This window comes from Micromesistius poutassou (genome assembly GCF_964030765.1).
Source record: "Micromesistius poutassou genome assembly, chromosome: 2".
Classification (NCBI taxonomy): domain Eukaryota; kingdom Metazoa; phylum Chordata; class Actinopteri; order Gadiformes; family Gadidae; genus Micromesistius; species Micromesistius poutassou.
Window position 1 is genome coordinate 12052314 of NC_140272.1, and position 22764 is coordinate 12075077.

The 22764-nt window shown below is 47.5% G+C and overlaps 1 protein-coding gene across 4 annotated transcripts in view; it reads right to left on the reverse strand.

Moving 5' to 3' along the window:
• The window catches only part of cita (citron rho-interacting serine/threonine kinase a), a 39592-nt gene that overhangs the window by 5472 nt on the left and 11356 nt on the right, over positions 1-22764 (reverse strand). For 2 of the 4 annotated variants that reach the window (XM_084464347.1, XM_084464350.1), the window contains exons 15-46: positions 21990-22043; positions 21823-21876; positions 21283-21423; positions 20477-20602; positions 19802-19897; positions 18903-19019; positions 17642-17751; positions 16623-16797; positions 14986-15183; positions 14570-14623; positions 13818-14015; positions 13068-13261; positions 11735-11870; positions 11384-11488; positions 10815-10955; positions 10409-10516; positions 9711-9906; positions 9264-9425; positions 8497-8520; positions 7765-7902; positions 7305-7485; positions 6672-6763; positions 5989-6093; positions 5593-5762; positions 3319-3399; positions 2682-2817; positions 1709-1848; positions 1377-1469; positions 1025-1133; positions 472-600; positions 212-292; positions 28-106 (exon numbers count right to left, since the gene is read on the reverse strand). In XM_084464347.1, the coding sequence (XP_084320473.1) occupies positions 28-106; positions 212-292; positions 472-600; positions 1025-1133; positions 1377-1469; positions 1709-1848; positions 2682-2817; positions 3319-3399; positions 5593-5762; positions 5989-6093; positions 6672-6763; positions 7305-7485; positions 7765-7902; positions 8497-8520; positions 9264-9425; positions 9711-9906; positions 10409-10516; positions 10815-10955; positions 11384-11488; positions 11735-11870; positions 13068-13261; positions 13818-14015; positions 14570-14623; positions 14986-15183; positions 16623-16797; positions 17642-17751; positions 18903-19019; positions 19802-19897; positions 20477-20602; positions 21283-21423; positions 21823-21876; positions 21990-22043 (3923 nt within the window). The remainder of the gene's footprint in view (positions 1-27; positions 107-211; positions 293-471; positions 601-1024; positions 1134-1376; positions 1470-1708; positions 1849-2681; positions 2818-3318; positions 3400-5592; positions 5763-5988; positions 6094-6671; positions 6764-7304; positions 7486-7764; positions 7903-8496; positions 8521-9263; positions 9426-9710; positions 9907-10408; positions 10517-10814; positions 10956-11383; positions 11489-11734; positions 11871-13067; positions 13262-13817; positions 14016-14569; positions 14624-14985; positions 15184-16622; positions 16798-17641; positions 17752-18902; positions 19020-19801; positions 19898-20476; positions 20603-21282; positions 21424-21822; positions 21877-21989; positions 22044-22764) is intronic. The other 2 variants (XM_084464348.1, XM_084464349.1) reach the window with 2 other exon arrangements.

Consider the following 22764-nt stretch of genomic DNA (forward strand, 5'->3'; position numbering starts at 1 on the left):
ACTGCATGCTACTGTAACGCTTCTCACCCGAGAGCGGCGTGCCCCTGGATCTCGATCACGTCCAGTGAGTTGAAGTAGGTCACAAACAGGTAGGGTTCTCTGTAGGCTGCGGTATGGAAAACATGAATCAATAACGTGCAGCGTTAAGGAAACGGGGTGTGACTGTATGAGAACGCAGGACCATGGTTCAGAAGCTCTGGGTACCACCCACCAAAGGACAGGGGCAGACGACTCCATTTGATGTCGTCGTTCCTACTCCTGCGGCCGTAGGCGTCCACGAACACACCGAACTCTGCGTGACACAACATGACGTGACAAACGGTTACAGGCCCCGTATCTATTTAGAAGCACCAAACACTCTTCTTTAAAATAATGTGATGTAAATGCGTGGGCGTTAAACGCAAAAAGCATTCCGATTTTAACCCAATTCCTTGACTCACAACACACACACACACACACACACAGTCTCACCATGGAAGCATAGCAGGTACTCGTCCTTCTGCGGGGCCTTGGTGACCTGGATGATGGAGATGGGGAAGCTGTGGGAGGAGGCCGAGAATACAGCGGAGGCCAGCGACACGTCGTTCTTGTCCAGGAACTCTGTGGAGGAACACGGGGCCCGGCGGTGAGATGATGGGCCCTCAGCAAGAGCTCGGGTAAGACTGAGTGCACGGCTGAAAAGGTTCTTTGATGATCAATGTCTGATCTGTGCCTGTAGGCTTGTATCCTCGAGCCTGATATATAACCCCTACCTGTTACTAGACTACTTGCTTCTATATTCACTGGAAATCCCTTTGGAAAAATGTACCTAAAATACTTGATAATCGGTAGTTAAGCAAATACAAATGTGACCAGTAGTTTCAATCCTTGTGGCATACTTAAATAATCAAAACATATTTAGTTGAATATTAAAATGAAGAAAACCTAAAATATTAGTAAATTATTTTTTAAACTGAATTATAACATCTGTGTGCACTGATGTAGCCGGTCCCCGTGGGGGGGGGGTGTTGTAGCGCTGACACACCTTCCAGCACATACTGCTTCATCTCTATCTCGTAAAACTTGTTGGTGCCGATGACGATGCTGTAGCCGGTGAAGTGGATGCAGCTGCAGGGCTCTGAGGTTTCAATCTCCTGGACATGGAGCAAACACACGTGGTCAATTATTTAAATTTAAAAAAGTATAATTTCCTGTTGTCTTTTGATTGAGTTTCCTCTCAGAGGTTTGTTTACTATTTTGATCTGCGGCTTTAAGTTCAAAAGGTAAAGCTCAGAAAATTAAAAAAAAAAGGCCTTTGCAACCAAGTGGCAATCTCAACTAGTCAGCTACTAAAACCTTGAGTTCTTCCCTTTGCTCCAGGAACAGAAACCACTCACCTTTCGGATGCAGAACTTGTTGAGGCTTTCGTTGTGACGCAGGATGGTGATTTTATTGGGCATGGCGGCGCAAATACACATGCCGTTATCAATCTGCAAGGGGGAGATGGATACAGATTACAGGTGAGAAGAAAATATCAATCTACACATCTGTCTCAATACTACCATGTTTAAAGGGATTCATGAAGTCAAAAAGTTAATCCAAAGCTACAAAAGCTACATACCCAGTATCTTTGGGCTGGGACTCTAACGCCCATGGCCACCACGCTATCCTGCCCCTGCTATGCACCTACATGTCCGAGGTGTACATGCTGGGGTTGGGGTGAGCGTACCTTGCCAGAGGAGAAGAGGTGGCAGCCTTTGACCGTCTCAAAAATGTAGGGGTTGAGGTCGGGCTGGGCTGGCAGGTGGGACTGGGACAGAGACTGCTTCACCCTCTTGATCTCCACCAGACACAGAGCCCTGTCCTCTCCTGGAGATGACAACCACGCGTCAACAGACAACCACAACGTGCGTACCACCCCCGGCATGGATTTATAACACCGACACGGACCGCTGCCGCTCCCCAGCAGAGCAGGGCGTCCTAAGAGCCCGTTTAACGTGGGGCCTAAGAGGGGCGATTAAAACGCTGTAAATGGACGGGGAAAGAGAGCGAGAGTCGACTCAAGTGGAAACACAGCGAAGGCATTAGTGAGCAGAGTAAGAGGCACGCTGCAGTAGGGAGGCCTGATTCATAGGGAGAGAGGGTGGGGGTACATAATCATCCCCCTGTTACATCGTAAAAGCAGAGCAGTGTGTGATGTTTAGTAAAACATTTAAAGATGGTAAGCATTGACCTAGATCCGGCCAGATCAGCCCACCCCCTGCCTCTCAAGACATAGGGCCACAGAATGCCAAGTTACACTGCCCCGCCACACAGGGAGCCTATGTTGGGGATATTGGTGAATTAGAGAGAAATAATAAGTATAACTGTAGAGGAATAAAACTTGAATGTATGTAAAGAAAAAAAACTGTGAGTGATTTATGAATGTATCCAGAAAGTACTGTAATGATAATTACCAACTGTATAGGAGTGAAGAAGTTAATCTTGACACATGACTGCACTGATAATTTATATACAACTGAAGATTAATTAAAATAATAATATTGAACAAAACACAACGCACTGGTCATTTAAACACAATTGAAGAGCCATCTGTGAATGAATGTAGAGCGCATGTGAATGAATGTACTGGTAATTGTGTTATTGGACCTGTGAACCTTGAGTAAAGACCTAAAGTCTGGCAGTCTGAAACCCACACAGACCTGTGATCATCAGCAGCTTGTCCAGCTCCTTCAGGATCTGGATCTGGAAGACGGAGGCCAGGCCGGGGATGTGCGTCAGAGAGTTCTTTATCACGTTCAGAGCATACAGACCCTCCTCAGACCCCACCAGCACGATCTGGAGAGAGAGAGAGAGAGAGAGAGAGAGAGAGAGAGAGAGAGAGAGAGAGAGAGAGAGAGAGAGAGAGAGAGAGAGAGAGAGAGAGAGAGAGAGAGAGAGAGAGAGAGAGAGAGAGAGAGAGAGAGAGAGAGAGAGAGAGGCTTGTCAGGGTTGGGGCACTGACTCATACTGCAGTCCCTAGGATTTGTTTTGGCTAGCACATGCAGTAGATTGGGTGTGGCTATTCTGTACAAGCTTTGAGCACTAGTGACTAGTGCATTCATAATTTAGATAACTTAACATCATACCAAACTTCATTTCTACAACATTACTCGATAACATTAGTGTCTTCCGCTGTCACCATTGACATATTGATCCACATTGGTAGATTCTGGAGGAGCGAACAGACCACACCATGCCACTGCCATGCTCTGTACGTTACGTCCTCCTGACGAGCGCTAGCTAACTAGGATAAAAACAACCCTACCATGTCCATGCTACAGTGTGTGCTCCTAGTACCTGGTCGGTGAGTGGCAGAGTGCAGTTGATGTCCAGACGGTCATCACCCTCCAACTTAAGAAGAGAGTTGCCCAGCAGTTTCTACCAGGACCGAAGAAGATGGAGCGAGAAAGAGGGGAGAAATAGAGAAAGAGGGGGAAAGAGAGATGAGAGGTGAGGTGAGGGGGTCACAGAGTCAACCATCTATGACTCTTCTCATACTTCTTCGCTGTTTTAGGACTTTCTGAAGCTATGCCCCTCTGGTTATGGACAATATTATCATATCAAAGATATTTACTTAGGACATATGTCAATAATCCATGCATACATTTGATGTTGTTTAATTGAAATTTAGCTGCAGAAATAGCTGTAGATATTTTTAGGTCCATAAAACATTGTCTGCTTTCTTTCCGAGCACTACATGTCGTCTTCAAGATACAGGTTAGTTCAGCTAGGGAATGATTAATACGTTGTACAAAATAAAAGCACTTAAAAAAATAAAGAAAAGAAACAGACACACATTCCAGTGAAAATACAATTCCCACACTGAAGCACAGCCTATGAGAGGGGATGGAAGGACCACCTTACTGTCAGCGATGAACACAGACCAACACATCAAGAGCAATAGCCCACAGAGGAGGAAGAAAAGGAGGAGGAAGGTGTGGGAGACAGTGGGTCTTGTGCTTTAGCTAAAGAAGGACAACACCATTCCGGGTGATAGCCAAACCATAGCAGTCTCGCCTGGCTTCACTAAAACATCGGTGACCAACATAACTTGTCAAAATTACTTTCATGTACCGATACTGCCGAACAGCATTTAGAATACTGCCATGAAGGTAAACAACAACATAGCACTGCAGCCTTTGTGATAAGAGTACTTAGGCGTACTCGCGTTCCTCCGTACAGACCCACACACACCCATTCCAGAAGACAGAAGTGCTTCACTGGCATTGATTACATTCTCAGGAGTCGCCAAAGGCTTAATGCTACCCGACAGAATCTACACAGGGAGGTCCTTGTGACAAAGTATGGATGTTTAACTGAAGCCAGGAGAGACGATGCCGATGGTCGGATCCCCCAGACCGCTATTGTCCTTTAAAAAGGGAGGGAGGGGGGGGGCAACTGGAAGCAGTGCATGGCCAGTGAGAGAATCATGCATGACAGAGCATATGACAGCAGGGAGGCCAATGCTGCCCAGCAGTTCCAGCTCACATCCATGCACCGTGGAGTGAACTGTGTTTTTTTTACACATTAAAACATGTCACCATGTTATAAAAGGGGCAGTGGTGGACTCATCACGGAGCCCTGTCGTACAGGGTCAGGATGTACATACACAGTAGTAGTATGTGTTGAAGCGGGCAGAGCTACTGCATGCTGGGTCGGGGGGGACCTTAGCCCAAGCGCTCGTGCAGCCAGCGTTACTGTACCTGGACCAGCGAGGACAGGCTCTTCTGTCGTTTAGCAACACCCGCCTACAGTATGATCCACACAACCCCGCATGGACGGAGACACACGCACGCACACACACACACACACAGGGGGCGCGATGACATCAGAGACGAGGATGGTGAGGAGAACAGGGATGTAAAGGATGAGATGACGAGAGGGAGTGAATGAGACAGGAGAGAAAGAGAAAAGCAGTGGGGAGGAAACAGTAGTGAAGGCGCTGGCTGGCTGGCTTTTGCTTTCAACCAAGCGGCAGCCCCGACCGCCTGTTTGTGAAGCCCTGGCGTTAGCGGCTAACTTGTAGTTACTCTAACGGCCAATAGGTGGCTCGCGAGTGTCGGATGTAGCAAGAACCACCACCGCTCTCGGTAAATGGGAAAAATGTCCTTTTCTTTAGTCAGCTGTGGCTCAGAGTGGCTAGTTCATCTCTATATTATGTATTCTGTGAGGTGCCGTATTACTTTTTTATTTCATTAAAAAGTAATTAAGGATTGAAAATGCCTTCAATTCCTGCCTTCAATGTGCCACATATGAATTGTTTCAGCTGCTGGTTTATCAAAAATCTCAAACAATGGCGCCTATAGCACGTGATCTAGGGCTTCGCAACGACCCTGTGACCCTTACAGTCTGTGTCAGTATGTTTCGAATGTGGTCACATGGCCCATCTACCACGCTATAACCCATGCGTTTGACCACAAAAATGACTCTAGTGCCAAGTTCAAATCCATTTACCTTGGGAGTTCATGATGAATGTTGGGTATAAAATGCAGGGGCTGCCCATCGTGCCCGTGAAACAACCGTGCAACGCATCACCTCCAACACACACACATACACACACGAGGTACTTACAGCCTCAGTCTCCCCTTTGTCCTTGGAGGCGTGGCTACTGACCACCACAGACTCCAGCACCGCCACCCAGCGCTGCTTGTCAGGGAAACTGGGAGCCATGAAGTAGAGCGTCTGACCCGGCCAACAGGTGGTGTGAGGGTGGGACTCCAGCTTCAGTATGTAGGGGATGTCTGCACATGAGCACGCACACACACACACACACACACACACACACACACACACACACACACAGCCTTAGTTCCATTGCAGAGATCATCAGTCAACACTGCTCACTGTGGGATAACAAGCCTTATGGAAGTCATTTAGGATCAGTGAAGGGAGGAGATTGAAGGCCCCCCCCAGACAGACAGCAGAAGGCAGTACAGCAGCATGAGGGGCGGGCGATGGATGCGCTACCTGATTTGGCGGTGTTGATGAGCTCCGACGCGCCCACGGCACCGTGCACGCTCACCTCCCCGTCAGGCAGACACAGCTCAAACTCCTCCTCCGCCTTGGCACAGTCTGGGCAAGCGCACACACACACACACACACACACACACACACACACACACACACACACACACACACACACACACACACACACACACACACACACACACACACACACACACACACACACACAGTCATCTCACTCCCTGCTGTCTTTATCCATGACTCAATGGGGAAATTCATGTAATCCATTTCTCACCCAATAATGTTTTTTTTTTTGTGAGGCAAGCAAAAAAAATAAAATCCTCATTATTCATTTTGACTTTCATGCTGATGAGAACGGAAATGGTCTAATTGACACACTTTGTGTGACAAATTCATGCGCCATCTGTGACAGCCCTCCAATTTTCCCTCCTGTTCTCGGCATTCAGTTACCACACACACATCCGTGTGTGCATCCTGCCAAGTCGGATCCACACTCAGATCCCTACATATGTGGAACTGACCAAGATAGCAGTGTTGTGCCCTATATTCCACTGGGCTTCACATAGCCCCGGGCCGTCAGCTTAGTTCAGTATTTGTGTGATTATTGGTACAGTTCCTATGGAGACCTGAGCGCGTACTGCTGAAGACCGTGGATGAGTACTGACCCTCTCTGGGCTCGCCATCAAAGACGGACACCTTGGTTCCGTCCAGCACCACATACTTGCTCTCCCATCCCTGCTGCCCGCGTTTCCCGTTCCTGTATCAGTGGAAAGACACAAGAGCCAAACAATGCACACACATTATCATACAGTAATGATCCATTATAATAACAGCACTTTCGCCCTTGGTCTCACAGAGCCAGGCCTTTCCATGTGGAAAGCCTGGGACACAGCGTTGAGGAAGAGGTATTGATTGACATGCAAGCATGAACAGTGACTTATTGCACACTGTGAAAAGAAAAACAGAAAAACTCAAATTAGATTTACACCAATTGATCAGAGATCTCCGCAAAAAAAACAGAAAATGTGGGGAACTGAATAAACTCATGGATGTTAATATACGAATAATCCTAAACCTATGTCTACATGCATGTGAAGGACAATGCCGACAGCCAATGAAAGTCGTCTCCCGAGTTTTATCGAGGCTTAACTTGCGCCGCTGCGCCACGTGACGCATCAGGAAGAGTCATGTGGCGAGGCGGAACACATCAAGGGAACGGGGGGGGCGGGCGGAGACTACGAGGCCGGGCGCACACAGACGTCCCATGGGCAGAAGGTGGGCGTGGCGAGGACCGTTACCTGGGCTGCTTCATCCAGCCCTCCAGGCGGACGTGCCCGCTGGCCTCCTTCACCTGCAGGGCGGGGGAGTTGGCCTTGTCCCGGCACAGGGCCTCTGAGAAGTGGGTGGCGTATTCCGCCGGCAGGCCGCAGGTGGCGGGCAGGCACGGAGAGCACTTGGGGTGGCACAGCGTGTGGCACTCTGCCGAGACGGAAAAACAGGGCCCTCGTTCAGACTCTGTGTCAAAGTGGCCCCAGAGGGAGATCCATTTCCATTGCTTTCATGTGTAATTAATGTTTGCTAAATTACACTTTATAAAAAAGGCATCATTCTCCATCATCGTCGTCTACATTGGTGATGAGGAGTGGGTGGAACCAGCATTGCAGGGCTCTAGGGATAAGTGCCACTAAAAGCGTTACGTATTTATATGGTTATGACCATCTTTAGAGGGTCTCCTGCAGGGGGGGAAGAGATCCAGACCTAAGCAAGTGGCGGCCTGCCGTCCAAAGTGCACCGTGTCCAGGCACACGGTGCACTTGGCCGCTCTCATGTTGAGACCCACGGTGAAGCGGTGGGGGATGTTGTGGTGCATCCTCTCCTTCACACGCCGGCCAAACTCTGCAACACCCGCACAGGCACACATACATATGCACGCACATACAGACACAGACACACATACATATGCACACAGGCACACAAACAGACACACAGAGAGACACACACACACAAACTTGCTTAGCCTTAGTTCCATTGCAAGGGAAAGAAATCGAGTATTACTCAAGGAATATATTTATACAAGTCTGGAGTGTGCCTTATATGCATGCATTATGAGATAGCCCATTTCATGCACCATGCCTTGAAGATAATAAATGTATTACAAGCATTAGACACACCAAGATGGTTTAGGTTCTCAATGTGAAGTGTAATAAATGAGATTATGTTCATGTCAAACACAACTTATTACAACGGTAAAAATGAATAAATAAAATGAGGGACTTTGACGCTTGGCCATGAAAGCATCTCTACTGCCCTGAGGGATGGAGAGAGAGAGAGAGAGAGAGAGAGAGAGAGAGAGAGAGAGAGAGAGAGAGAGAGAGAGAGAGAGAGAGAGAGAGAGAGATGAGAGAGAGAGAGAGAGAGAGAGAGAGAGAGAGAGAGAGAGAGAGAGAGAGGGCACATAACGAGCGAGCAGACAGAAACCTGATCACTTACTCTCAAAGGTGACCCTCCTCTTTTCTGTGGGAAGCGAGTGGGGAAGAGAAAGAGAAGAAGAGTGGCTTCTGAATGGAGTCAGGTGAGGAGGAGGACGAGGACACGCTAATGCAAATCATAGCACAGACAAACTAGAACAAGTGGGACAGACTCCCCTCCTGACATCGGCAGACTAATGGGAACAGATTGACCTCAAATTGGGGGAAACTGGCTACAAGATGGATGGGATGCACAGGATCTTGTCCAGCAAATTAGCTGTTAAGTGTCTGGGAGGACGGCATGACTTTGATACACCTGACGTAACAATTTAGCCTGATTGACTATGATGACTGACACAAATAAAAGTCAAACCTTAAGTTGTGATCCCTAAGCTACTCTGCTGCTGTCCAGCGATTTCTCTGAGGAACGGGGGCATGTAGCGTATTTTATAATGTACTCCTTGATTGTGCCCAGCCTCACTTGCTTTCAATAACAGCATCTGCTAAATCACTTTGAATGAAGGACTTGATACATGTTCCACTAACCAAGTAAATGTCCATTATCTGCTGACGATAAGCGGTTCCTAGTGGTGGGCAACACATACAAAAATGTTTAGGTGTTTTCAGGGCTTCTTTGTATGTGGAGCAGGGGCAGCTAAATCCAAAGTTATCCCAGGAGACCTGTGTAAATGCCAGGTGTGGCAGTCTGCTCTCCGTCTGCCTCGGAGATCCGCAGGGACGGCGTACCAAGGACAGCGGGCCTGACTGAGGGCCGTCTGTGTGACTCACCCTCCGGTGTGGCCGTCTCCTTGCAGCGTGTGGAGGGGTTGAGCAGGCTGCTGGGGTTGGGCTGGTGCTCGGGTGACTTGACGATGGCCGACATGAGGATCTGCTGCCGGGCCTGGGCCGGGGTGGAGGGGCCCGTGTGCTCTTGGGCCTTGAAGTGAGCTGCTGCACCGGCGACGTCCACAGATGGAGAAATGAGGACGTCATAACAATTCCATTACTGTTTCATCATTGGGCAGACCTGACATGGTCAAATCGATTTCACAAAGGCGTAGCCAGGTTTCACCCAGAACATTGACCTTGGTCTACAGACTGATACAGTAATATTCAGCCTTATTCGACTGGGCTTTACACAGGACATTGACCTTGGTATACAGACTGATACAGTAATGTTCAGCCTTATTCTACCGGGCTTCACACAGGATATTGCCCTCCTCCCGGGATGCCTACCCTCCTCCCTGAGGGAGCGGAGCTCGATTCTCATCTTCTGCAGGGTCTCCTCCAGGTCCGAGCAGCGGGAGCGCTCCTTCTCCAGGGCCAGCTTCATGTCCCCGTACTGCAGGGGCATGGGGGGCGGCGGAGGCAGCGGCATCAGAGCCCCGTTGGTGGTGGTGCCCACGTCCTCCCGGCGCCTCCCGAATATACCCTGTGGAGAGGCATGTGGAACCACGTTGGAGGGACTCGGAACAATCTGCTCCGCTACAGGTAGGCTGAGGGGGTCTTGAACACAGAGCCTGTATCGACTTGAGGAGGAGAGGTGGAATAGAGGCTGTCGATCCCCCAACATACTGATTCATGCTTATACTGCACACACACACACACACACACACACACACACACACACACACACACACACACACACACACACACACACACACACACACACACACACACACACACACACACACACACACACACACACACACAGCTGTGTGGAAAAACATTTAAATAATTTATTTATGATCGTTTAAGATAACATATACAACATAATTTCTGTAAATTTTTGAAAGGCTTTTAGGAGTTTATTCAGTTCCCCACAGTTGTTTTTTTGTGGAGATCTCTGAGCAATTGGTGTAAATCAAATTTGAAGAGTTTTTTTTGGAGCTTTTCTGTTTTTCTTTGTTTCCAAGAGTTTTGTGTCCCCAGACCTTTTTCTTCTTTGTTGGCTGGTCCATTTTGGCCTGGAGGAAGTCAATGAGTTTGGTCTGCTGGGAGATGGTCCCTTCCATCTTCACCTTCTCATGGGAGTACACGGCCTGAGCGCAGAGACACACAGCCACTCTTCATTTTAAACACACAGTTCCCTTTAACAGAGATCCCCACAGGAACTATGCACACCCACGTTCCTGGATCTGTTTATTGCCAATATCCATCAATGCAGTGCAGTGTCATATCAGGCGGTTTTTCTGAGCTATTGCAGAAGTATTGCTTCCTATATAGTACTTCCTATATAGTTTTTAAGACTATATATTTTTGTTGGCTTTTGAGCATTTTATGAACAGGAAAGTATACACAGACCATGGCTGGTGCACCAGCAGCCTGAGCCGCCCTTACCTGGATGTTCTCCAGCTGGTACTCCAGGTCCGTCCTCTCCGTCTTCAGCATGTCCGTCTGGTCCAGGGCGTCCTGCAGGCCCTGCGTGAGGCGGAAGATGTGGCTCTTCTGGAGGTCCATCTGCTGCTGCAGCTTCCCCTGCTGTAGTCACACCCGCACACACACACATGTTAGTTTACTGCTAGGGTCTGGGTCATATTGTTAATCAATGGTCTGAATATTTACTATGCAGTACCACGATGAACACAGTCTACCTGTAGGAGTCCCTGAGCAAGATGCCCAACATCTTCTTTCATGACATTCATTTAAAGTTACTTTCGAAAGAGAAAGTTCCAAGTCTAAAGTTGACAAATAAAACCCAAAATTCTAAAAACCTTAAGCAGGGAATTGGAACACATAAAATACTTGAAGTTCTGAACATGGGAACACATAAAGAGGTGTCAGCCCAGTGAAAAGTGGCTGGTATCCATTATTCTGTGAATATAGTGTGTGTGTGTGTGTGTGTGTGTGTGTGTGTGTGTGTGTGTGTGTGTGTGTGTGTGTGTGTGTGGAGATATTTCAGTCTCTACCTCCTCCATCAGCCTCTGTTTGAGCTCCCGCTCCGTCTCCAGCTTCTGCTGCAGACTGCGGGCGTTCATCTCCAACATGGCATGCTTCTTCTCCAGATCGTTGAGCTGTGCACACACACAAACACACACGATGATGAAGATGCAGAAAGTCGACCCACCCGGCTCTAAAGTCTTCTTTGTTTAAAAATTAACTTTCTTCTTATGTATGGTGTAAACTACAATGATTCCCCATCAGTAAAAAATGAACAAACCCTTCTGATAAAAGTGATGAATATAATTGAAGAGAAGGGAAGAGGGGTAGAACCGTACATTATTGTAAGGAGATGACCAACAGCCAGACGTGTGACGTACCGTATCGGAGAGACTTTCCGCCTTGAGTCTCTGTTCCTTCAGGGCCTGCTGCAGCGCCACGATCTCAGCCTTGTGCTCCTTGACAGCCAGCTCTATCGCCTGGCGGGACTCGGTGCTGCGCTGGTCGGCGCGCAACCTGCACAGGACGGGAGACGTTGCTGTGAGATCTTGCCATCGCTAGCACCACCCCTGAGCAGTTGCCTCTTTTTTAAGTGCGTTAAAAAAGCTAAATAAGTTTGAAGAAAAAAAGGCCTTGTTTTGTGTGTTTTTTTATAACGACAGCATAGAAATGTACCCGTGAAGTAGAAACACAAAGCAAGAGCACAAAGGGAGTTTGTGAACACTGTTTGCTACAGAAGAGTGCGGTGTTAGATGGCTTTCATCGATGATTTTACGGATTTGTATTTCATACACCATTTCAGATTTGAAGCGTAAAGGCGTCTTGATGTGGTGCCCACGTTTAGTTGGAACTTATAGGCTAATCCTTCAAACAAACAAAATAAATTTAGTGCCAATATGTTTATTTCTATTTATTTGATTATACATAAGATAAAATGCATATACTTATACATACACACATTTTAAATTGATTATTATCAAGTATGATAGTCGGTAACTTTCAGGTACAGTCAATCCATTTTCCGTGATTCAAGCGAGCTAACCGTTTATTGCAGCAGTGCTGAAACCGTACACGATACTTTTATTTTTAAATAGACGACACGTCCACATACAAACAAAAGGAATGGATAAAGAACATCAATAGAGGTTGCTAAGCAATCGCGTTCCCACAATGTAAACTACAAAAAAAACGGCAGGGGAAGCTTGCCCACGGCACCAAATGTGCCAGGTTCGGCCCTGGAAGTGCTGCTTGTCTGACAACAAAAGTATCCTGCACGCGCATGAGTCATGCCCGGGCTCACTGCTTACGCATGAGTCATGCCCGGGCTCACTGCTCACGCATGCCACAGGTGGCCAATAAATATCACAAACGGTCGCCGTGGATTGGTTTGAGGCTTATTATTTTTTCCCCTCCCGACACTCGCAAAATATACTAAAGACCAAGGCAAATTCTAATGAAGAATTGATTAATCTAATAGTTTAATCTTAAATTTACATTCTTTCATGCAAGACTTCATGCAAAAACTACTTTTAATACCTGCGTGGCTCCACTGGGTATTAGCTCTCCACATCCTGTACGGTTTTTAATATCCATCTCCGTTCATGTGTCGAGTTTACTTCTCAACGCCCCCTGTGTGCAGCCTACGCCCTAGACCCCCCGGTCTGTCTGAATGACCCCCCCAGAGGGGTGCTCCTCTGGTGGGGCGGTCTTCACCTGTTCTGCTTCTCGTTGTCCAGCAGCCTCTGCATGTCCCGGGTGCGTCTCTCCGCCTGGCTCTTCTCGTCCTCCAGCGCTCCCCTCCAGGCCTCCCACTGCCTCTCCTTCTCCAGGAGCTCGTCGTTGAGAGACTCCAGCTCCACCACCTGCTCCTCCAGCATGCTGCACGTGGTCTTCAATGTCTCAATGTTCTGGGGAGGGGGGACGAGTTTCGGGGACGTGACACACACACACACACACACACACACACACACACACACACACACACACACACACACACACACACACACACACACACACACACACACACACACACACACACACACACACACACACACACACAATGAAGCCTGACAAGTCTATCAGTGGAGGACCGTGTTTGTGTTGGAACAGTGTGACGGCTGTGAGGCACCAGATCAAACAAACAGCTGTATCTATAAGTTGTGCCCAATATCAGCATGCCTTTTATACTTCATTCATTCGTTTTTTCCTTGAAACAGGTGGTGGTAGTTGTTAATAATTGTACCCAATGGCTTTCATGTAAAAGATCTGCCTACCCATCTCTGCCAGTACACAAACGGAAACAGGTTTAGCGTCTGATTTTTTTCTGACTTTTGCATGGGCACAAAGAGCATCTTTTTAAACGGTGAGGGACGTTCACATCATTAGTCATCTATGTGGCTGTTGCCTGCGAGGAGTCCCCTCTGGGTCTTTGGACTGGTGAGGACACGTGCTTCTGAAAAGTACCTGCTTCTGGTTGTTGAGGTGCATCTCGCGGTCCGCAACCTCTCTGCGGAGGCGGTCCACCTCCTGGCTGAGCTGCAGGCGGTCCTCGCTCTCGTCCGACGCCTCATCCAGCTGCTTGGACAGGTAGAAGTTCTGGCGGTTCAGCTCGGCATTCTCCTGGCTCAGCTGGGTCAGCTGCTCCTCCAGGTCCGTGATCACCTGAGGATTGTGGGTAGTATACCGTGTAAGGGGCCTTTGCGGAAGCAGGTGGAGAGGGATTGTGGGTAATATACTGTATAAAGGCCCTTTCTAAAGAAGGTTGAAAGGGATTGTGTGTAAAACACAATCCAAGGCCAATGCCAGGTATGTCTGTTGCTGTTATAAGGCTTCAGTATTGTCACCGTTGTCTTTGGATGTTTGTTAAAGTGGCCATTCAGACAGAAGATATACTGCATCGAATGTATTCATTGTTTTGACTGCAATCTTTTACGGACAGACGCAGACCCAGGGGTCAGGGATCCGTGTATCACTGAATCTAAACCTTCTGCTCATGATCCCAGGAAATGCTGAATGTCAGATGAGCAGGTCTAATCGTTGACATTCCCCTTGTGATTCATCTGCGTTTGTAGCATACATAGACATGAGATAGTTTAGAAGTCTTGCTATGACAACAGAGGGCAGGAAGAACCAAAGTTATCTATGTTATCAATTTCAGATTTTTCTTACGCAGAGGCAGAGTGTAGGATAAAAAATATATATTTGGCTGAACTTACTGAGCAGCTGTCTCTCAGGGCATCAAATTTGCGCTGAATTTCGTCTCTGTGAGACTGTGGAGAGATAAAAACAAGGCTTAGAACAGACGTCTCACTGTACATCTGAGCCTCAGAGGCGAATTTCCTGCATCCACACACACAAAGACAAGCAAAATGATATGAAAAAATAAATCACAGGAAGGAATCACAAGATCAAGTACGTACACACACACACACACACACACACACACACACACACACACACACACACACACACACACACACACACACACACACACACACACACACACACACACACACACACCATGATGTCAAGTTAACAAAACACCGTCTTAGAGGTGGACAGAGAGATACTGTGCATGGCGTGAGAGCACCAGATGTTCGCCAGATGTGCCCCGGGGCGTCTCGCGGCTCACCCTAAGCGCGGTGATCTCCTCCTCGGCCTCAGCGGTGGTCTCCTCCAGCTCCGTCTTGGCCTGGGACAGCTGGCTCTCCAGGGCGTGGCGGGCCGCCTGCAGGCCGCTGATCTGGGACTCGCGCTCCTGCAGCGACAGGGTCAGCTCCGACACCTGCCGCTTGATCTCCAGCTTCTGCTCCTCGTGCTCCAGCCCCATCTGTCAGACACGGGAGCCAGGAGGCAGGGGTCATCCACCCCACCCGTGTACTTAGTATACAACGACAGGTCAACAAGACCCTCGTGAGGTGGAGTTTACACAGGACATGGGACTTTAGCGACGGGAACGTCACCATGCAATATTTTAACGTTTTTTTGAGTGCCGATATTAAATGTATTGCGGTTCTGTGAATATTGCGATTCTGTAAGAATTGCGAACCGTTCTTTTGTGCAATTTTATCTTTTATGTGGCTTAATGTATGGTCTTAACATTGGGGTTCGGGTTTCACAGATCCATCAGTGTTTTCCATTGTTTTTCATATGAATGTTGTTACAAAAAGATTAACAGCTGAACTAATTGAAGTAAACGTTTTGGTTCCCCTTTAATCCTTCTAAGCCTTCCAATTGTGCATGAGTGAGTGGGAAGTATGTGTGTGTATGTGTGTTTGCATGTAGAGAGCAGGGCAGCAATTAGTGGCAATTTGTTGCATGCACAGGGAACTGTCCATTAGTGCAGACACTAAAGAGGAGCAACACAGCTTCCATAACGCGTGAGGCAATGGGGTTAATTCAATTATCAAGCATGCCATCAAAATTCACTTCTTTCACAGGTTCTTCTTTTGATAGCAATGGCTGCTTTGGTGCTGGAGTTCAAAGTATTGGACATAAATTATTCACTTTTCAGCGGATGGCCGTTACTCCGCATTCATTCAAGATCAACTTTCAAGATCAAATTTCATTAAAATCTTCTCTATCAGAATTTGAAAAATTCACAAAAAAACTGATATTTCAATTGATTCTTGTTCCCCTGAGCATTTTCTTTACATGTCAAAGCCGATATGCTATTTGTCAACTGACGCAATAGATGGAATTGACAAATCATATTTTGGGAACTTTAATCTCCCTATAGTGAACCACAAAGTGCATAAACAGGATTTTGAGTTTGATCTTAAAAGGTATATAATGAAAGTGGAAATTTGGGTGCATGCCCCCGACCAGCTTCCTCTCCCCCTCGGGAGGTGCAGCCGATGGGGGTGAGTGGGTTGGCTGAGGCTTCAGATGTGTCTCTTGATGACATTTTGTATGCAAGAATACCATTCATCATCAAGTTCTGCTACTTGGGAAGCATAAAGCAATGTTTTGACAGCAAGTCCCATTCCCCCATGATTACACCATGGAAGGGTGGCATTCATCATAAAATTATTATTAATCATTATTATATTTTCATATCCAGCTAAAAATATTGGTTATTTAAGGTTGATTTTTTTTTAACTGCCGACCAAGTTCATAAAAATAACTCCTTTAATTAATAATTAATAAAACCTTTAAAATTTTTCATTCTGTCCGACAAACTTTGTCCCAAGAAGTTGCAATGACTTCCCGCATGATCTACTCCATAGTGACGTCACGGCCCTCCGGAGTCCACCTCGTCTCTCCTACCTCGCGGAGCCGGGTCTCCAGCTCCACCAGACGGCTGCGCTTGGTCTGCTCCTGCTGGCTCATCTTGTCCAGGTGCTCCTCCAGCTTGGCATTCTGAGCCTCCAGCTTCCCCGCCTGGGACTCCAGGTAGAACTTCTGCTGCCGCAGCTCTGAGATCATCTCTTCCTGGGCTTTCCTGTGGGTACCGCACACACGCACAGGCACGCGCACACGCGCACACACACACACACACACACACACACACACACACACACACACACACACACACACACACACACACACACACACACACACACACACACACACACACACACACACACACACACACACAGTAAAAATATGAGCGACCATATTTGGTCATATTCAATCTGTAATAGCTTTTAATGAAAATATAACTTTCAAACAAGACCTCCCAATATACTTAATATGGGGATGGCCTAGACAGTGAGATCCTAACCAAACAAAAACAAAAACTAAAAATTTCTTTGCTTCGATGACAAGAATTGACTTAGAATGGCCGAGGGTCTTCTTGCATCCCACCACAGTGCGCCACCTACAGGCCGTTAGAGGAAGTAAACGCTAGTTGCTCCCGCCAGGGATTCGCAAACTGGCAGACATGGCTGGTGCCTGACCAGAGCACACATGAAAATATAGAAACAGAGGTGGTGCAGAATCAGTTGCAAACCAATCGCCAGTTATCGGCCAGTCGATGGAGGCACCAAAACAGCTAAGCCGCCCGTTCATTAACATGACAAATCAATCCCTGCTCTTTTAACTGGTGCCTCTATCCTGTTGCCTAGGAGATGGGGACTTGAGATGACTTAAGGTGAATGAAAAAGTATGCCGGCTCCCTTTACAGACACGCACACACACACACAAACACGCACACAGACACGATCAACCACAGAACACCCTCAGGCAAATACTAACGAACGTGTCAGATGCGGGGAGGCATGTGTGGGGGGGGGGCTAGGGGCGTAGTGACGAGCAGGGCCGTGGGCGCAGTCTGGTGCACTCACATGTTCTTCTGGGTGTAGATGCTGCTGTTGGCTGCCAGCTTGTTAGCCTCCGACAGCTCGGCGATGCGCTGCTCCAGGTTCTTCATCTTGGAGTCCATGGCGTTAATGGTCTGCGGAGAGGACAGAGGGGGAGGTCACAACACAACGAGGACACACTACTTCCAGTTGTCCAATTATGGACATACACAACACAGAGGTTGAGATGCTAGGATGTTGTTGTGTACTGTGGCGGGATCCTATTAGTATGCATTTAGGTTTTGCCTGACTAGCCTGCTGCAAGTTAGGCAAGCCTCTTAAACTGCCATAAGTCAACCACATTAACCAGATTAAAGGCTCGAGGATCAGCTTCATAGTGCAAGTCATTGTATAGTACATTTTAATGGTGGGTCCCAACTGCCAACGCTGCTACTTTTAGACCACAAGCAAAGAAAAACAAGGATAACAAAGAAAAGGAAAAGCTCATGAAACAGATGGTAGTCAGTTTGATATAAAGCCTTCAAGGTGGGCACACAGAATGCTTTATCACTTGAAACACTTTCACATAGTGATACCTTCAAAGACAACCACAGCATGGGTGAGAAACCAATGGAAGATGGCAATTTATTCAACCACTGTGAGAGGTAGGGACAAGGATGTGTTATACACAAACAAAAACCCAAATACTTTTCTATCACCTTTTTTTAAGTATTGACTAGCACAGCTGAACAGCAGATAATGCTATTATTCAACGCTGTAGACTTCCACTGATGTCCCAAAACACATTAAAACAAGACACTTCCTCCTGTAGCCATAGGTCCAAGTAGCCCCTATAGCTTCTATCTAAAATAATTATGCACATTTGTTTGAAAGCAAGGTAATGACTCCTATTACTGCAGTGGGGTCCATTACCTTTTTCTGCCTTGTGCAAAATAATGGCCAATTTAGTTCTAAAGATGGATAATGTATGCAGTTTCCCATAAAGAAAATACTTCCCAGCAGGAAAAATACATTTTCTTTGCTTTGGGTTGTTTCATTGAAGATGTCAGTAAAAACATAGAATTATACCAGACTGGTTCCTTTGTAACAGCAGAGCGAGCCAGCACTAAATCCCTTCCAAAACATCCGACCGGTTTACATCATCCTCTTTGTTTACATTTAGTTAATAGTTAATGCGAGGGCCTCATTAGCAGCCGTCCTGTGTCAGCTAGCAAGGGGACTGTGTTAATTGAAAATGACCAAAAATAGAATATGTTGACAGTGAATCATTCGGGTAATTCCTCACAGCCTTCTGCTCGCTGATCAGCTTGAACTTCTCGCGGGCCTCTTGCTCATGCTGGGCCCGCTTGGTCTCCAGGCTCTCCTTGTCCACTAGGTCCTCCTTCATCTGGGCCTCCAGAACCTTTTGATCAAACACACAACAACACCACCCCCATGTCAAGGGGAGAAATCCATACTGCGTCACATTCATCCTTATTTAGATTGCCCGTATTGGCACTTGCTCCGCCAGTTGACGGGGCCTTGAAAAGCGGGAAGTACTTGACAGTTACAAATGTACTCGCCGGCATGCGGGCAGTAAATTGCGGAGCTGTCAGAGCTGACTGTGAAAGCTAGTTAAAATGAGATGGTGATAAATCTTTTCAGTCAATTGGATCAGTGCAGCCGCAAGAAAGTGGGTAGACAGTGTGTCTACCATTAGACCGTCGTTTACATATTCAAGGCCGGTCCAAAACGACGCACTTCTAAGCACTGATGACACATTTGGAGTCACATTGAAGAATTGTGTACCGGAGTGAAATGTTTCAAACATTAACAAACTACAATTTGATTTGAGGACGAGGCATCCGATATATTTTACACAACAGCAGGGATTGGCTTTAAGGTGGTATTGATTGGTTAACACTTAACAAATGCACAGATACATTTACTTAACAAGCCTCTAAATTAGCAGGCCGTGGCAAGGGCCTTTTGCCATGTGCGAAAAAAGGATACAAAAACCGGCTATTCGTACCATCGGTGGCTTGTTAATAAGACACAGTTTAATTGAACAGCCTGAATGCTAATGAATAGGCCTACATAAACCTGAACTCCAATTACCAGACAAAACAACGTTCCCCGTCACCCAACAGTCACCTTGAGTTACCGGCTGGCATTCTGAAAGGGAAAACGGAGAGCTCCCCCCACCTTGATCTTGTCCTCATAGAGCCTCTCGTTCTGGGCCAGGTGGGTCTCCATCCGCTGGGCCGTGGCCTGGGTCTCCCTCAGGTTCTCCTCCAGCTCCTGGACACAACAACATCAGCATCATCATCATCATCGGTTGGGTCCTAAATATCCGTAATGAACCGCAGAAGAGACCCCCTCATTCACACTTCGGATCAAACCCAACGAGAAGTGATAACAACAAAGCATGCGCTAATTATTAAGGCGATGGGAGAGTCTTGCTTTGAAGAGCTTGGACACCGCCGAGTGGTTGATGCCGGGGCCGTTCATGTTTGTCTGCCTGTCGGACCGCGGGGGTGTGTGTTTGTCTGATCGGTGCCCTGTGCCCTGCGCTGCAGAGCGAGGCTTGCCTCCTGGTCTCAGCACAAAGCTCTGCTCCTAAGAGCTCTGCTGGCAAGGAGCTCCCTGAAGAGAGAGAGAGTGTGTGTGTGTGTGTGTGTGTGTGTGTGTGTGTGTGTGTGTGTGTGTGTGTGTGTGTGTGTGTGTGTGTGTACACACACAAATGGTGCTCCCCATGCGCCCCGGGATAACAAGTGATAAGGACAGACAGGGGAGAATGAGGGGGTGAATGGGTAGGGGAGCGGGCGGAGGGGCCGCGGGGGACAGCATTAAGAGAGCCTTATCGACGGCCCCTCTCACCAGGATCTTCTCCGCCATCTGCTGGATCTGCTGGGATTTGGTCTGGATGTCGTCCTTCAGCTTGTTCTCCCGTCGCTCCACCATCTCCAGCCGCTTCACCTGGTTCTCCAGGGTCTTCCTTCCCTCCTGTATACGTTAGGAGACACACACACACAAAAACAATATTGCAAGATTCTTCAGATTTCTTACAATGGTATTTTCTTGTCATTGGTGTTGGCGTGATATTATATAACAAGTAGTCCCTTACAGCCAGAAGGGTCTGGGCCAGTTCTTGGCAAGATTAGGGGTCTGGGAAGATAGCGTTAAAATTCTGGCTTTAAATCTAGCAACTAGATCAGATGCTGGCTTGCCGTTTTTCTTCCTTCCATCGCGCACGCGCGCACACACACACACACACACACACACACACACACACACACACACACACACACACACACACACACACACACACACACACACACACACACACACACACACACACACACACACACACACACACACCTCTCTCCCCATCCCTCCCAACATTCTCCAGCCTTTCCTCCAACCTGTGCACTTTCAACATCCGGAGCAGAATTGCAAAGCAAGCGATTCTGTGTCTGATGTTGCTTCAGCTCACAAAGCAACAACAACAACAACAACGGCTAGAACAGAGAACAGACACACATTTGAAGAAGAAACAATCCCGATCATGCATAGCCTCCAGGACTTGGCCCTGCGAGAGTCCATCCAACCGAACGAATCGTCTGCTCTTCCCCATATCGAGGGGGCGAGCAGAAAGGGCTGTGTCTGGCCTAATGAGTCGCTACCTCCGTCTCCCTCAGGCGGCGCTTCAGCGTGTCGCTCGGGTCCGTCTTGCCCCGGAGGCGCTCCAGCTCTCGCTCCAGCCTCTCCTTGGCCTGACGGATGTTCTGTAGCAGCTCTGTGGCCTCTGTGCTGGCTTTCACCGCCTGGGGGTAGGGTAGGGTAGGAGGTCGGGGTGGGGTCAGGGGGTCAAAAGGTCTGTGTGCGGAGACGCTCAATATAATCATTACATCGCCCCCCTCCACCCCTCTTGTAAGAGACATAGCTTGAAGCCCTCCCTGCCAACTGAAATGTGAACTGATGGGAGTGGGCTGTCGAGATGCTAGAACTAAACGGCTAATTACATTAGTAAGGGACAATTACCACCCAGTTAAGTTGCAGCCACTCTGTATTTATGCGTATGCCAGTGTGCCTTGCATTATGCATGCTTCTGACAAAATGAGAAGTGACATAAAAGGACATTAAATGAGAATAACTCCTATTTGGGTGGTATAGATTCACACAGTGATTTTGCATTAACACAATTTTCTGCCCAAAACGTTTACCTTGGAAAGTTTGTCCTGGAGCTCTTGGATTTTCAGCTGCTGATCAGAATTTGTCTGAAAGAGAAACACACTTACATCTCTAGAGAATATCTTAAAAGATGGAAAATGTCCTAGGAAGCAATGCTCAATTGTCTTTCAACCTGGTGAGGGCCTATCTACCGTCTTACCTTTTCCAGTTTGGAGAGAAGCTCCTCCACATCAGCCTTGCCCTGTTCTTTAGCCTGCCAAGCAGACAGAACAGAACACATAAAGAAGATACATCAATAATGCATAATGAATGAAAAACCAGACATGTGATTATGATTCAGTCACTTGTGATTATGTAGTGTCCCTTACTATTACAAAATATCGAGGCTAATTAACTCGCAGTTAATTCATATACAGGCCATTATGGAGCAGGTAAAGGTCAGGTATTTTGGTGGACATTGGGAATCAAACCCAGTAGCTTTCGGCTGGGAGTCGAATACCCAAGAACAAAAGACATAATGTTTCTTTATTACACGGCTCTTCTCAATGCAGTGGAACGCTCCTTTCACTTGCATGGGCCTTCCCGACTTACGGTGGTGAATTATTTTTCATTAATGACAGTTGCTAAGCATAAAATGACCGTTGTCGGGGAAAGTGGATTTTTTCACGTCCATCGTATCACTCCGCAAGTTGTCCGGTAACTTATCAACCCCAGCGTACTCGGTTGCTAAGTGACGTCAAAAATCTTTGGCGGACTATTTCTCTGCTGATCAACACTACGATGCTGATAACAAATGAATTGTAAAAAGACACACCATGTGAAGTTATTTTTGTGTTTTGCCAAGAAGCTGTGTAATAAGTGGGATAATGTATAGAACGTCGCCGGTCATTATCGAAAATAAGCCCCTTCAGGGCGAAGCAAGACCCCTCCGCTTCGCGTTGGTGTCTGGTTCGGCCTGTCGGGGCTTATTTTCC